This window comes from Gymnoscopelus braueri, assembly GCF_963280865.1.
Source record: "Gymnoscopelus braueri genome assembly, chromosome: 21".
NCBI classification, from domain to species: domain Eukaryota; kingdom Metazoa; phylum Chordata; class Actinopteri; order Myctophiformes; family Myctophidae; genus Gymnoscopelus; species Gymnoscopelus braueri.
The window spans coordinates 17005514-17019415 of record NC_137623.1 but is presented as its reverse complement, the minus strand read 5'-3'; the positions used below and the strand labels follow the sequence as shown (position 1 = coordinate 17019415).

Sequence of the window (13902 nt, the reverse complement as noted above, 5' to 3'; positions counted from 1 at the left end):
GCTGTGTTTACTTCATTTGCTTTTGCGTATTCATATTATTTTATTTTCTTATTTGCTGTGTAGGACTAGGTTATAGAGGCCCCTTTAGAAGGCCCTGAAGCCTTCGCCCCCTATCGTCTATTTGCCCTTGAGGCACGCGCGCGCACACACGCACACACACACGCGCGCGCGCGCGCGCACACACACACACACACACACACAGAGTATATAGTTAATGTGTTTGTAGGATGAGGATCCCTCACTCATATATGTGAGGGTGGCGTAGTCGTTTTCTTATATACAGTAGCTATGCCACATTAGTTATATTCCCAGTTATGTTTTCTTTCACTGCATATAGTGCACCAAATGCCTCAAGTTTTCAGCTTCAATGTCAGAGAATGCAAAGCTTAAAATGGTTTTATTCTATTTGTGTATTCTTTTAGATGACAGTACTAAGTGCATGCAGTTTTATACTTTGAAGCTCATATCACTCTTTGTAACTTTAATTCTGAATTGAGAGCGGAGTTCGTACTGTATGTCTGGGGGGGGGGGGGGAGATAATACTTTTAAATTAGGATGACAAAACTTTTAAAAGAAAGATGTTGGCAAACCACCGCTGTCACAGCAAAAAGCTATTGCCTGTTCTGGGTTTTTAATAATTCATGACCTGGACCCAAAACCTCTCATGAGTTCCTCAATCGTTCGTCGCTGCGGATTTCTTTTTTGCAACCTGAGCTATTTTGTGAGTTCCCCCGCGGTTTGGGGACAGAGAGGTGATAGTGGTGCCTCAGCTCCCACTGTGTTTTTGTTTATTGCTGTTTGTGTCCTTTTCACTAACAGGAATTGTCAGGCTTTTTCCATGGGGGCACACATGATGGCATGGCTTTAATAAGGGGCCTTGGCCACAGCGGCCGCATGCAGCCCTCCTGAGTGTTGACTGTATATGTGATTGAGGGGAGTAATGTGTGGATGATGTCCCTCTAGATGTGTCCCCTCATTAAATGGCTGAAGTAGAGTGATTGGCTGCAGGGGGGGATGCAATATTGATGAGAGAGCCTTGATTAATTGAAAATGTCCTCGGCAACACAGCTTGGGTGGAGAGTTTATGCACGTTGTGTGTATTTGTGTGTGTGTGTGTGTGTGTGTGTGTGTGTGTGTGTGTGCGCGTGCGGCGTGCGTGCGACGTGCGTACATGGTCGTGTATGTCTGTGTGTGGTGGTTTAGAATGGAGCGGGTAGTGGTTGCATGGTGTGAGAACAATTTAATAAGTTGACGCACACACGCACTACATAACCTGAATTATTCATATCATTCTTGCAGGTACATTATGGGTGAGAGTACTAATTTAAGGCTATCCACAGTGGAGAATGTTGATTAGCATCAATGATAACACATACGTAGACGACCGTATGGTGCATTGCCAGTGGTGGAAAGTAACTAAGTACATTTACTCAAGTACTGTACTTAAGTCAGATTTGTAGGTATTTTTTACTTTACTGGAGTATTTCCAATTTTTTATCATTTTACTTCTACTCCACTACATCTCAAAGGCAAATATTGTACTTTTACTCCACTATAATTATTTGAAAACTTTAGTTACTACCGTAGTTACTTTGTAGATTTGGATTATTATTACAAAACCACTTCAGACCTATATATATATATATATATACTTTGGCAATTCGAAAATAGCAGATCTATAAGCTCACAACGCAAGCTTATAGATCTGCTATTTTCAAAGGAATTTTTACACATTTTATACATTTGTAAATTTGTGAAATGGGACCTTCTGCATAATGAGTACTTTTACTTTTGGTACATTAAGTATATTTTGATGCTAATACTTTTGCACTTTTACTCAAGTACATTTTTAATTCTGGACTTTTACCTGTAACAGAGTATTTCTACATTGCAGTATTGATACTTTTAGTAAGTAAAAAATGTGAGTACTTTTACCACCACAGATAACACATAACATAGAGTTAGCTATATAGTGCTATAGTATAGTGCATTGCTCATCTCCTTGGAGGTTTGTTGTTGCCTGGACCGGTGTAAATAAATGATGCAGCTGTCAAGAGATGAACCACATGACAAAAAATGAATTAACAAAACATCAAATGCCGAGCAATATGTTACAGCGGTCCCATTATTTTTGAGCATGCACGTTTTAGCTTCACACTCTTAACACCAAGCTTCCATTAGCAGCCATCAACATGTCATTAGGTTACACCATGAGAAAATGACATGTCATCATGAGTAACACCCAGTAATATAACCACCGACTTAAAAGCACAAATGAACCGAGATGCAGGGACACCCTAACAACACCCTTTAATCAGCTTGTCAACAGAAAGTGTTACTGAAATTCATAAATATTAAGATAATTTGTTAAAGACGAAGTAAGCACGAAGTTTGTAAATCTTTACAAAACGGTTAAAATAAATAAGTTTTACACCTCTTGGTTTGACACAGCATCTTAGAATGAAACACGTACCTGAACTGTCTTTCATATGCAGAGCTACAGTAATATAAGACGAGGTAAAATTAACTGTATCTCATATGCAGAGCTACAGTAACGTAAGGTCAAATTAACTGTATTTCATATGCAGAGCTACAGTAATATAAGACGAGGTAAAATTAACTGTATCTCTATGGTGCATTTCAAGGTGTCTCTGAACGGAAAATTAACCTCTAATTCCTGCATATCTATCACTCACAGGTTTAGACAAGTGTGACACTAGATAGACAGCTACACAGAGGATAGATACATGTAGAAAGATAGATAGATAATCAAAAACAAATAAAAGAAATATGTAGACTTAAAGTTCCATCTAGCCATCTGCATTTGGACTGACTGGGATAGTGCAATGTATTAATAGGCTATTAATAAATATAATGTGCAGTAATGAACACCAGTAATATACATCTTTCATCAATGAATGGATATGTACAGACTATCAACAGTAGATATGAGCCTGACAGTGAATATAATGAGCAGTAGTACATATCATCTCTGTTGGGTGGAAACCTCATATGTCCAAAACTGTTACTTTTCTGGATTCAGATTCAAAAGCATCAAAAGTAGCTACAGTGCTACTTACAAAATGTGCCTGAATAAAGCACGTACGCCATTAATACAAGACCAGAACACAGGCTATGGGGGCTTGGTTTTGTGGCTTGATGGTTACAGAGGACTGACCAAGATGAGCAGTATTCCTCAGCTCATCATAGACAGGGTGGGAGGGGTCAGGGGTCCTCCTCATCCCCTTCCTCCCCTACACAACCACCTCCATATTGTCCAGTTTAAGTCCAACTACAGAGCTAGTAGCTTCCTCACTAGCTAGTTCAGTTTGTCCCTTGAGGTGATTTGAACCCCCCAAACAAACCATGGTAAAGAATAGGACTCACTCATTCCACTACATTACAGATCTCTCTCTCTCTCTCTCACTCACTCACTCACTCACTCACTCACTCACTCACTCACTCACTCTCCTGTCTGTCTCCCTCTCTCCCTCCCTCTCTCTCTGCCTGCCTTACCTACCTATACCTAAGTAGGTAGAACATCCGTAGCAGCTTAGGGGTGTGCCGATATATCGTCCCGCGATATATCGCGATATGTTTTCGTGACGATATGTATCGTTTTGGAAAAAACTAAAATCGAAAGAAAAAAAAAAAGTTTTTTTTACAATAATAATAATCAGGCTTGAAAACAGCCCCGAGGTGAAAAAGGTGACAACATGTTGTTTTTTTTCGGGTCAGGTGTCACACTATTGCCCTATTTGGATTCAAAACGGCTATTGTAGCTGAAAAGCTACAAGTTTGCGTCTGAATAATGCAAAAACATAATTATTTGTTTGCATTTTCTCTCCCCCATATATTTTCATAATAAAAAAGTGCGTATCGTATCGTATCGAAATCGTATCGAAGTTGTGAGCCAAATATCGTATCGTATCGTTTGGTGAAATTAGTGTATCGGCACACCCCGCAGCCTATTGCACACATTGAAAGGCCTGCCCTGAGCCTCCTAAGAAAGAACGGCTTGCTCTGTCCCTTCCTGTAGTGTAGAGGGTATCAGAGTTGTCGGTCTGGTCTGGTCCAGTCCAGTTTGTTGTTGATGTGCACTCAGAGGAACCGTCTCCACCTCGTCCCTACGGATGGTGACGGGCGCTGGGGACTCTTCCTTCTCCGCCAGTTGTGGTTGTTCTCCCACAACTCTACAAAGCTCTCCACCATGGCTCTGTACTCGTACTTGTCATCATCATGTAGTAGCTGACCCCACACACACACACACACACACACACACACACACACACACACACGTATATAGGACACAAAAAACTTTCAAACCAACATTTTATAGTGAGCAAGTGCTGAACAGAATGTGTTATGATGAATTCAACTCTCTCTCCCCATGGTGGTGAATGCAGTGTAATGAGTCCCACAGCTGAGGTCGACTCGCTAAATTTGTTTACATTCATGTTAAGGAGTGAAGTCAGTGACATCATTCCCCCACTCCCTGGTGATGTGGTAAACAAACAGGCAAGAAAACACTTTCTCCATAGTGTCTTGAAGGCCCACTGCAGTTCACAGTTCACAAAATGTCCTCTAAATCCAAACAGTTTTCTGAAAAACCTATGTTGCTATATCAGTGGTTCTCAAACTGTCAAAAATGTCAAGGACCACGGACCCCATCTCAAAATATTGTTTCAGGGTGACTGTGTAATGTTTGCTTGTTTTACATTGTGGAGGAATGATCTTATGCACAACCAGTATGTAGGTCAATCATTTCAAAACATGTAATGTGCATATAAATTATATCGTCTCTGTCGGGTGGGAACCTTGTATGTCCAAAACTGTTAGTTTCCAGGATTCAAATGAAAACATAGCAAAAGTAGCAGATCTACAACCTCAAAACGTGTCGCTTCGCGCCGTGATCCGAGCTTGTGGATCTGCTACTTTTGATGCTTTTGTGACGCTGTAGTATGATCAAGTATAGGGCACTAATTTATGAAAAAACACAAACGGTTACAATATGGAGGTAAGAGGTTTCTGCCCGACAGCAACGATATCCAGCATTTACATTAGAAGATTTACAGTGGTGCACAGTAATGAAGTATGTCTATGTGAGTACTGTACTCAACAAGTACCGCTACATTTTTTGAGTGTCTGTACTTGTATTTTCGAATAGTTGTGACTTTCACCCCATTACATTTAAAAGACAAATATTGTGCTTTTGACTCCACTACATTTCTAGGAAGGGAAAAAGTGCATTATTAATGAACTACTTAAGCCCTGTTTCAAATGTAGAGAAAATGGCAGCTGTGATCTGCTACTTTCACTATTATTGTGTTTTTGAAAACAATCTGGAAAATCTTTGAATGTTTTGGGGAAATGTCAAAATTATACTGTATTACAGCAATGCATTTAATTATAATTTGCACTTCTGAATACTAAAGGTAGGGTAAGGGATTTACTTTGGTTAAAATAAGTGTTAAATAGCTCTATATTCTGATAGTACTCATTGCTATAGAGTGGTGTTCAGTAAAAGGAGTCTCCCATGTCTCTCCAGCTCTTTATTAAACAGAAAATGCATTGTCAGTGCTCTCTCCTGATTGGCTTAAATGTTGTCACCTACCTGAAAATGTATTTATATTCTGTTTATTAAAGAGCTGGAGAGACCCCTGTGACGCTCTTTAGCATTGATTACAATCAGAATATAGTACTATATTCTGATATAGTACAAAAATATCACTTACCCTACCTTTAAAGCAGCACTATGTAACTTTTTTATGAATACAATTAAATTTTGTTCAATCTGTATGGTAGAGTATGTTAATACAATATAACTAATACAATTGAGGTGGTTGAATTTGGTCTCCCTGTTCTTCTATTGAGACATTTAGATTGTGTCAAAGGTCATGTCTCACCTAGACACAGGATCTGACCTGATGGTCCAGATTAAATGTTTCCCTGAGCAAGCAGGCAGGCTTTATTAGCTCAATGGTAAAAATGTTAGCACCGGGTTCACATCCGGGTTAGAAGAGGAAAGTCACATATATAGTGTAGCTTTAAGTATTAAAAAGCATGACATTTTGAATATTAGAAAATTAGTAATTAAGTAAAGTACTCCAGTACTTTAACCCAAGTACACATTTTACTGAGCAACTTTCACTTGTACTTTGACCAGGAATATTTATACTTCTGTGGTTGAGTACTATGTCCAACACTGAAGATTTAGTAAAGACATACTGTATTTCACAGTGAGAACTAAGAAATGTCCTTCCATCTGTGAAATGAACTCACTTTCAAAGTCAGAAGACTGGAAACTATGATGTCATCAAACGGCAAGGGAAACTTCCAAAGGCTTGTTTAGTTGAGAATAAATAACACTGTTCTACTGAAGCTCAGGAGGGAATAAAAAGTCTGTGGTTGTGCATTACATTGTTTCTAACTTTCTCACTTCATCGTCCTGAAATACAACGCAGGTCTGTACAAAAGTTCAAGATCATTAAGGAGATTCGCATTTTTTTAATCTCAATTCACATCTTTTTTTGTGGATTTTCCACATTGTAACATTTGGCATATCATTTTGGGTGTCCTTGACATGAAAAAGTTTGAGAACCACTGCCCTAAAAAGTGTACCAGGGAGGGAATGATCCACAGGTCTGTGGCCTGAGTAATGAATGTTTTTTCTGTGAGGTGAGTACTAAAGTACTCACATGGTGAACTAGTGAGTACAACAGTACTCACACATACTGTATGTCTGAAGCCTATTGACAACTACTACTTAGTGAGTCGCAGCTGATCAATATCTATTTATTTCAATGGTTCAAGAGAATATATATAAGGGATGCACCGAATATTCGGCCACCAAATGTAATTCGTCCGAAAAATGCATATTCGGTTTTCGGCTGAAATGATTTTAATGACGAATACATCTTACTGAATGTTTACAAGACATACAAACAGCACTATCCGATTGGTAAAACACTGTTGTTGTAGGAAGAAGTATACAGCAGCTGAGTCTCTTTCGGTAACGCACCACTGAATGGAGGAGTACACATGGTGCCTCTCTCAGTTGAGAGAGGCACCATTAGCAGCTGCATTACTCCCCGCACCCCCTCCCCCCTCACACACACCACGGCACCATCTCAACTCAAGAAGGAAGGAAGGAATACTAACTTTTCCCCAAGCTTTGCTGTTGTCATCTTGAGTTAACAAACTAAAATCCACACATGTCAGAGGTTGTAACATTAGTAGGTTAACCAGCGCTAGTTAAGAGCCTGCAAAGCAAGATAATTAACACCAGCTGCAAATGCGTGTGTGTGCGTGCGTGCGTGCGTGTTGCTAAAATGAAACTGAAAGTGACTTCTCACTTTAAGTGAGGAATGGCAGGCCTAACAGTTAATGCATTTGGCTATCTATGTGCAATAATGCAACTGCCGACCTTATGTTGCCTTTTTTATGCTATTCAATATTTGTAGAAATGTTTTGAATTAATATTTCTTTAATATGCAATAATTCAGCTGTATGGCATGCACATATTGAGACATATTGTCTTTTATTACAACAAAATAGTAAATAAATAAATCTACCCAGCCAACATGTCCACCTGGGACCTATTAAGCGTGCCAACGTGTCGTCACCAGCAGAAGGGGCAAATCAGCCTGCGGGGGCGAGGCATTGGGCGTGGCATTGGGCAATGTTAAGTCAACCTGGTTTTTACCCCTCAAAGATGTCCGCAGCTACCAAAAGACACTTGTTGACGCCCCCTTCAGGATTTTTGGCACGCTCTATATGGGGCACATCAGAATCAGGTTTATTGTCACATCACAGGTTTACAAGGTAAAAAAGTGGGTGAAATTCGTTTTTGTACATCGTTCCCATCGCAACGTTAGATTCCATAGAAAGAAGAGGGGGCGGGGGGAGAAGAAGAGGGGTGGGGGGCAAGTGGGAAGGAGATCAAAACAAGAGAACAACAGAAGGCCAGACAAGTTATCTACATATTTACAAAGTACCTGAGATAATAAAAAACTAAGGTGCCTGAGCATAGCAGCAATGTATGTATACTGTGTGCATGATATACTTATACTGTGCATGATATACTTATGGACGTTAAGGTGCTTAGAGAAAAAAAAGAGCACAATAAAAAAAGACAAAAAAGTCAGTGCATTATACATGGGATTAAAGGAGAGATCCGGACATTTTAAGTGTTATCTTTGATGTGTCGTTAGTCACTCACCGACGTAGAAAGTGGCGTTGAGTTTTTCCAGCGATTCCCCTGTTGTCATTTTTTCGACCCCCTCCGTTGGCATAATGGGAGCGCGTGCATGAGTGAAATTCGTCTATTATAACCGATGCAAAGTTATTTTTTTCTCTACTACTGCTCATTGTAGAGTCTCATGATACTCAAACATGCACTGAAAGTCCATGAGAAGCTAACGCTAATGCCGAACGAGCTAACGCTGGTTGCTTGTTTCTCTCCCAGAACCTGGCAACTCAGTGTTGCCAGGTAGAGAAAGACTCTACAATGAGCAGTAGTAGAGAAAAAAATTACTTTGCATCGGTTATAATAGACGAATTTCACTCATGCACGCGCTCCCATTATGCCAACGGAGGGGGTCGAAAAAATGACGACAGGGGAATCGCTGGAAAAACTCAACACCACTTTCTACGTCGGTGAGTGACTAACGACACATCAAAGATAACACTTAAAATGTCCGGATCTCTCCTTTAAGGTGCAAAAGGTCAGTGCGTGTCCACCTAGGGTGGACTGACCCTAGTATAATCCGCAAGTAGCTCCATGAGGGAGTGCAACAAAAAGTAATTTGTACCTGGTGTAGTCCACAGGTGTGTCCGAGGGGGAGCTAAGTCCAAGTCATTTGTCCCTGGTATAATCCACAGGTGTGTTCAGGAAGAGCCAGAAAAGTCTGCGACCAGCTGGACAGTACCTCCTGTTGTCAGGCTGCCGAACAAGGCTTATGCCTCATTCAGCATTCTGACAGCAGCCGGATTAAAACTGCACCAGTACCTGGTGGTGGAACTCTTGATACTGCGGTAGAGCCCCTTGCCCGGTCGCGGTCGTTGTAGGGGTTTGAACAGTTTGTGACTTGGGTGGTGCTTGTCCTTGATGATGCGCTTGGCTTTGACCACGCACCGCTTTTTGTACAGTTCCTGGAGCGCTGGGAGCTCGCCTCCCATTATTCGCTCTGCCGATCGCACTACTCGCTGTAGGCTGATCTTTTCTCGGGCAGTGCAGTTCCCGTACCAGGCCGTGACACAGCCTGTTAGGATGCCTTCAACAGAACTGTTGTAATACAGCCTGAGGATGCGATGTCCTACTCCGAGCTTCTTCAGGCGGCAGAGCCAGTACATGTGGGCTACATGGGTACCAAGTGGGCATGGGCTTGAACTGGGCAATTGTAGTGGGTTCCATATAGGTTCTATATGGGCTAAGTGGGCGCAGGCTTGAACTGGGCAAGTTTGGTGGGTTCTATATGGGTTATGTGTGGGCTAGGTGGGCATGGGTTAGAACTGGTCACCCACGTCTGGGTCCCAGAAGGTTTATGTGTGGGCTAAGTGGGCATGGGTTAGAACTGGTGGTCACCCATGTCTGGGTCCCATATGGGTTAAGTGGGCATGGGTTAGAACTGGTCACCCATGTCTGGGTCCCATAAGGGTTAAGTGGGCATGGGTTAGAACTGATCACACATGTCTGGGTCTCATATGGGCTATATGTGGGCTAAGTGGGCATGGGTTAGAACTGGTCACCCATGTCTGGGTCTCATATGGGCTATATGTGCGCTAAGTGGGCATGGGTTGGAACTGGTCACCCTTTTCTGGGTCTCATATGGGCTATATGTGGGTTAAGTGGGCATGGGTTAGAACTGGTCACCCATGTGTGGGTCCCATAAGGGCTAAGTGGGCATGGGTTAGAACTGGTATCACAAAAGTGGGTTCCATATGGGCTAAGTGGGCATGGGTTTGAACTGGTCACCCATGGGCTATATGTGGGCTAAGTGGGCATGGGTTAGAACTGGTCACCCATGTCTGGGTCTCATATGGGCTAAGTGGGCATGGGTTAGAACTGGTATCACAAAAGTGGGACCCATATGGGCTATGTACGGGCTAAGTGGGCATGGGTTAGAATTTGATTTTGAAAAAAGACTTTTCCAAGCCCTTGAGACATTTATTTATGATTATCTTGGCCCCTAGGGGTAATTAAGTGAATACTGGGTGGTAGCCTAGAATATTCAAGGAATATTGTGTGTGTGTGTGTGTGTGTGTGTGTGTGTGTGTGTGTGTGTGTGTGTGTGTGTGTGTGTGTGTGTGTGTGTGTGTGTGTGTGTGTGTGTGTTGTGTTGTGTTGTGTTGTGTTGTATCGGTAAGTGTGACCACTACATTGCCCAAAGTATCTTAGAATGTGATGTTTTTTTAGGTAAGACTTTTCAGAGAATCTTTTTACTCAAAATCTCCTGTTAGTGGTAGCTCAGGTCTTCTCTCCTCCATGAGTTCTCTCATGACTTTTGAGATCACTGTTCCTGCTGAACCATTTATCACAGTGGTAGGGCTTTTCTCCTGTATGAATTCTCTTGTGCTGTTTGAGATAACTGCTGTGCCTGAACGTTTTCCCACACTGGTCACAGTGGTAGGGCTTCTCTCCTGTATGAATTATCTGGTGCTCTTTGAGATGACTGCTGTGCCTGAACGTTTTCCCACACTGGTCACAGTGATAGGGCTTCTCTCCTGTATGAATTCTCTGGTGACGTTTGAGAAGACAGTTTCTGCTGAACCATTTCCCACACTGGTCACAGAGGTAGGGCTTCTCTCCTGTATGAATTCTCTGGTGATGTTTGAGATCACTTCTCGTTTTGAACCATTTCCCACACTGGTCACAGGTGTAGGGCTTCTCTCCTGTATGAATTCTCTGGTGAGTCTTTAGATACTCATTTCTGCTGAAACTTGCTCCACACTGGTCACAGTGGTAGGGCTTCTCTCCTGTATGAATTCTCTGGTGCATTTTGAGCTCACTGCTCCTGCTGAATTGTTTCCCACACTGGTCACAGTGGTAGGGCTTCTGTCCCCTATGAATTCTCTGGTGAGTTTTTAGAGAATCATTTCTGCTGAAACTTGCTCCACACTGGTCACAGTGGTAGGGGTTCTGTCCATGAATTATCTGGTGAGCTTTGAGATTATTGCTCTGAATGAACGTTTTCCCACACTGGTCACAGTGGTAGGGCTTTTCTCCTGTATGAATTCTCTGGTGATCTTTGAGAGTACTGCTATGGCTGAACCGTTTACCACACTGGTCACAGTGGTAGGGCTTCTGTCCTGTATGAATTCTCTGGTGATCTTTGAGAGTACTGCTATGGCTGAACCGTTTACCACACTGGTCACAGTGGTAGGGCTTTTCTCCTGTATGAATTCTCTGGTGACGTTTGAGAATACATTTATGGCTGAACCTTGTTCCACACTGGTCACAGGTGTAGGGCTTCTCTCCTGTATGAATTCTCTGGTGAGCTTTGAGATGACTGCTCTGGCTGAACCGTTTGAGTTGGGCAGGAAAGACATCTGGGATGGAGAATGAGGAGAGAGAAAAAAACATAAAATGTTTTGAATTAACATGCAAGCTGTGTTATACAGATGCTCCGGTCAGGTTTTTTGGGGCCGATCACGACCACCTAAGTCTGATAAGCCGATACCGATCACCGATCCGATCATGTGGGAGGGCTTTTTTTTTTATTTATTTTTTATGCATGTAGAATTTCTTTTTATCATTTATTTTTTAGCAATAAAAGACAAAACACTGGCTTACAGTTGAATTATTGCCAACTAAAGAAATACTGACAAATGACAATGCCTATGAACATTGACTTGCAGTTATTGCAAATAGCCAAAATTCAACAATAATATTAGGCTTGTCATTCAGGGTGGAAAATAAAGTTGTCCTTTTGGGGAGAAGTGGAATTTAGAAGTCACTTTAAGTTTAGCCTGAGGGAGAGGGAGGGTCTACTCTCTACAGCAGCTAGGGTCTTCAATGTGTTTCAGGTCAAGGACCCCTTAGCTGAGGGAGAGATGAAGCAGGGACCCCCACTACATAATTATATTGTATACAATTTGTGTTGCAGATGAAACCTTTCCATAGATAGCTTCATAGACTTGTTTGACCGCACTGTGATCAGTGTATCTATCAGACATTTAAAACTCTCAGTACTTAGTAAACTTGACCCTAGGCTCTGTACTTGGTCTGCTCTTTTTCCCTCTACACTACCTCTTCTAAAGTTTCCCTCAGAATATAGGGATATTAGGGTTCAAGTAGTTCATGTAAATAAAAGAAAAGGGTCCTATCACACAAAGATTTGGAGACCCCCCTGAAGTAACTCTGAGGACCCCCTGTTGAAGACCCCTGCTCTACAGGGAATTCCTTGATATCTAGGAGGCTACAGAAAACATTCAGACACACACACACACACACACACACACACACACACACACACACACACACACACACACACACACACACACACACACACACACACATACACACACACAAGACACAGACGTTTACAGCTGCCATTAATTAGTGATGTTGATTGCCTATGTGGTCAAATGCACATACAGGCTCAACAAGCCATTGTTAAAGGGATAGTTCACCCCCCAAAAATCTTATTTTCTATCAATTACACACCCCATGAAGCCTTGAATTCATGCAGATTTTTTGCAAGCCAATAATATGATGACCAGCGGAAAGATGCTAATGTCTCCAGTACCAGAGCCACCGCCAGGCGCCGGTCATCAAATTATTGGCTTATATTAAATGCGACAAAAACTAAAATATCGCCATGAATTCAAGTCTCCATGGGCTGTGTAATCGATAGAAAAAACGTAATTTTGGGGGTGAACTATCCCTTTAACCTGCTAACGTTACATACAGTAGCTGACTGGCAATAATATGCGCATTTGTGTTGAAAACGCATCCACTGAGAGATCACTCTGCTCTAATCCAAGGAAGTTGGAGCAAGACGTGGATTTTAATTTGGCTGGTCAATTTGAGATGACAACAGCGGTTAGTAGTACTGTAGACCTATATTTGAGATGCATGATGAACAGTTATTATTCCAGTGGTCTATCCAAGACATTTTAACACGTTAACAACTTCACTTTGAGACCAGGGCTGGGCAGTTCTCCTCTCTGCTTCGGCACCATGAGTGTGTGTGTAGGGGGCGGAGTTTAGCAGCAGCAGCCTGAAATACACTTTCAGAGAGAGAATAGAATACTTCTCCATTGTATTACCACCTGATAATGTTCTTAATTTAAGAGGGTAGCAGCAACTGCCAGGCACAGATTGGCCGTTGCAACATTTAGGCTGATTCCTGGCCTGCCTGATGACTGATTCTTCTTGCAGCCAGTTGTGATTAAAATGCATGAAATTAGGATCTTATAACTTCGGACCAAATCTATGCTCCTCAAACACACACTAAAATCCCCCACCCTCTCTCCGCTCACTAACCACTCAGCTATGGCCGCCCGACAGACAGACAGACAGACAGACAGACAGACAGGCTGGCTGGCTGTCTCTCTGTCTCTCTTTCTCACTCACTCCACATTTCTGTACATCTGGTTTCTATTGAAGACGAAAGAAAAGTGTACAGGGACATAAAAACAGTACACACCTATTCTGTGTAACTTTATCACAGGCTGCTTCAGCATGGCTTGCTGGTAGATCTCTGGCTGTTCCTCCTGTGACGCTGCAGCTGAAAGGCTGTTGGACGACATCTCTCTTTTAAAAAACCCAAGTATGCCTAGTTCATCTCCTTCGGTCCATTTTGATGGTGGTCGACATTTGCGGCCCGGTTTTACCGTTTGGTGTCTGACATTTTATGGTCTCGACTCTGAGGTCAGTAGAACACTAGTGACTTGACC

At 42.1% G+C, this 13902-nt stretch overlaps 1 protein-coding gene across 1 annotated transcript in view; it reads right to left on the bottom strand.

The window, feature by feature from the left end:
• LOC308076900 (uncharacterized protein) overlaps window positions 1-13902 on the bottom strand; it is a gene marked incomplete at its 3' end in the record, with an annotated part of 27371 nt that extends 13469 nt beyond the window's left edge. Inside the window, exons 1-2 of the mRNA XM_080417417.1 lie at window positions 13653-13902; window positions 10699-11550 (exon numbers count right to left, since the gene is read on the bottom strand). Of these exons, the coding sequence (XP_080273543.1) occupies window positions 10699-11550; window positions 13653-13755 (955 nt within the window). The 5' untranslated portion in view covers window positions 13756-13902. The remainder of the gene's footprint in view (window positions 1-10698; window positions 11551-13652) is intronic.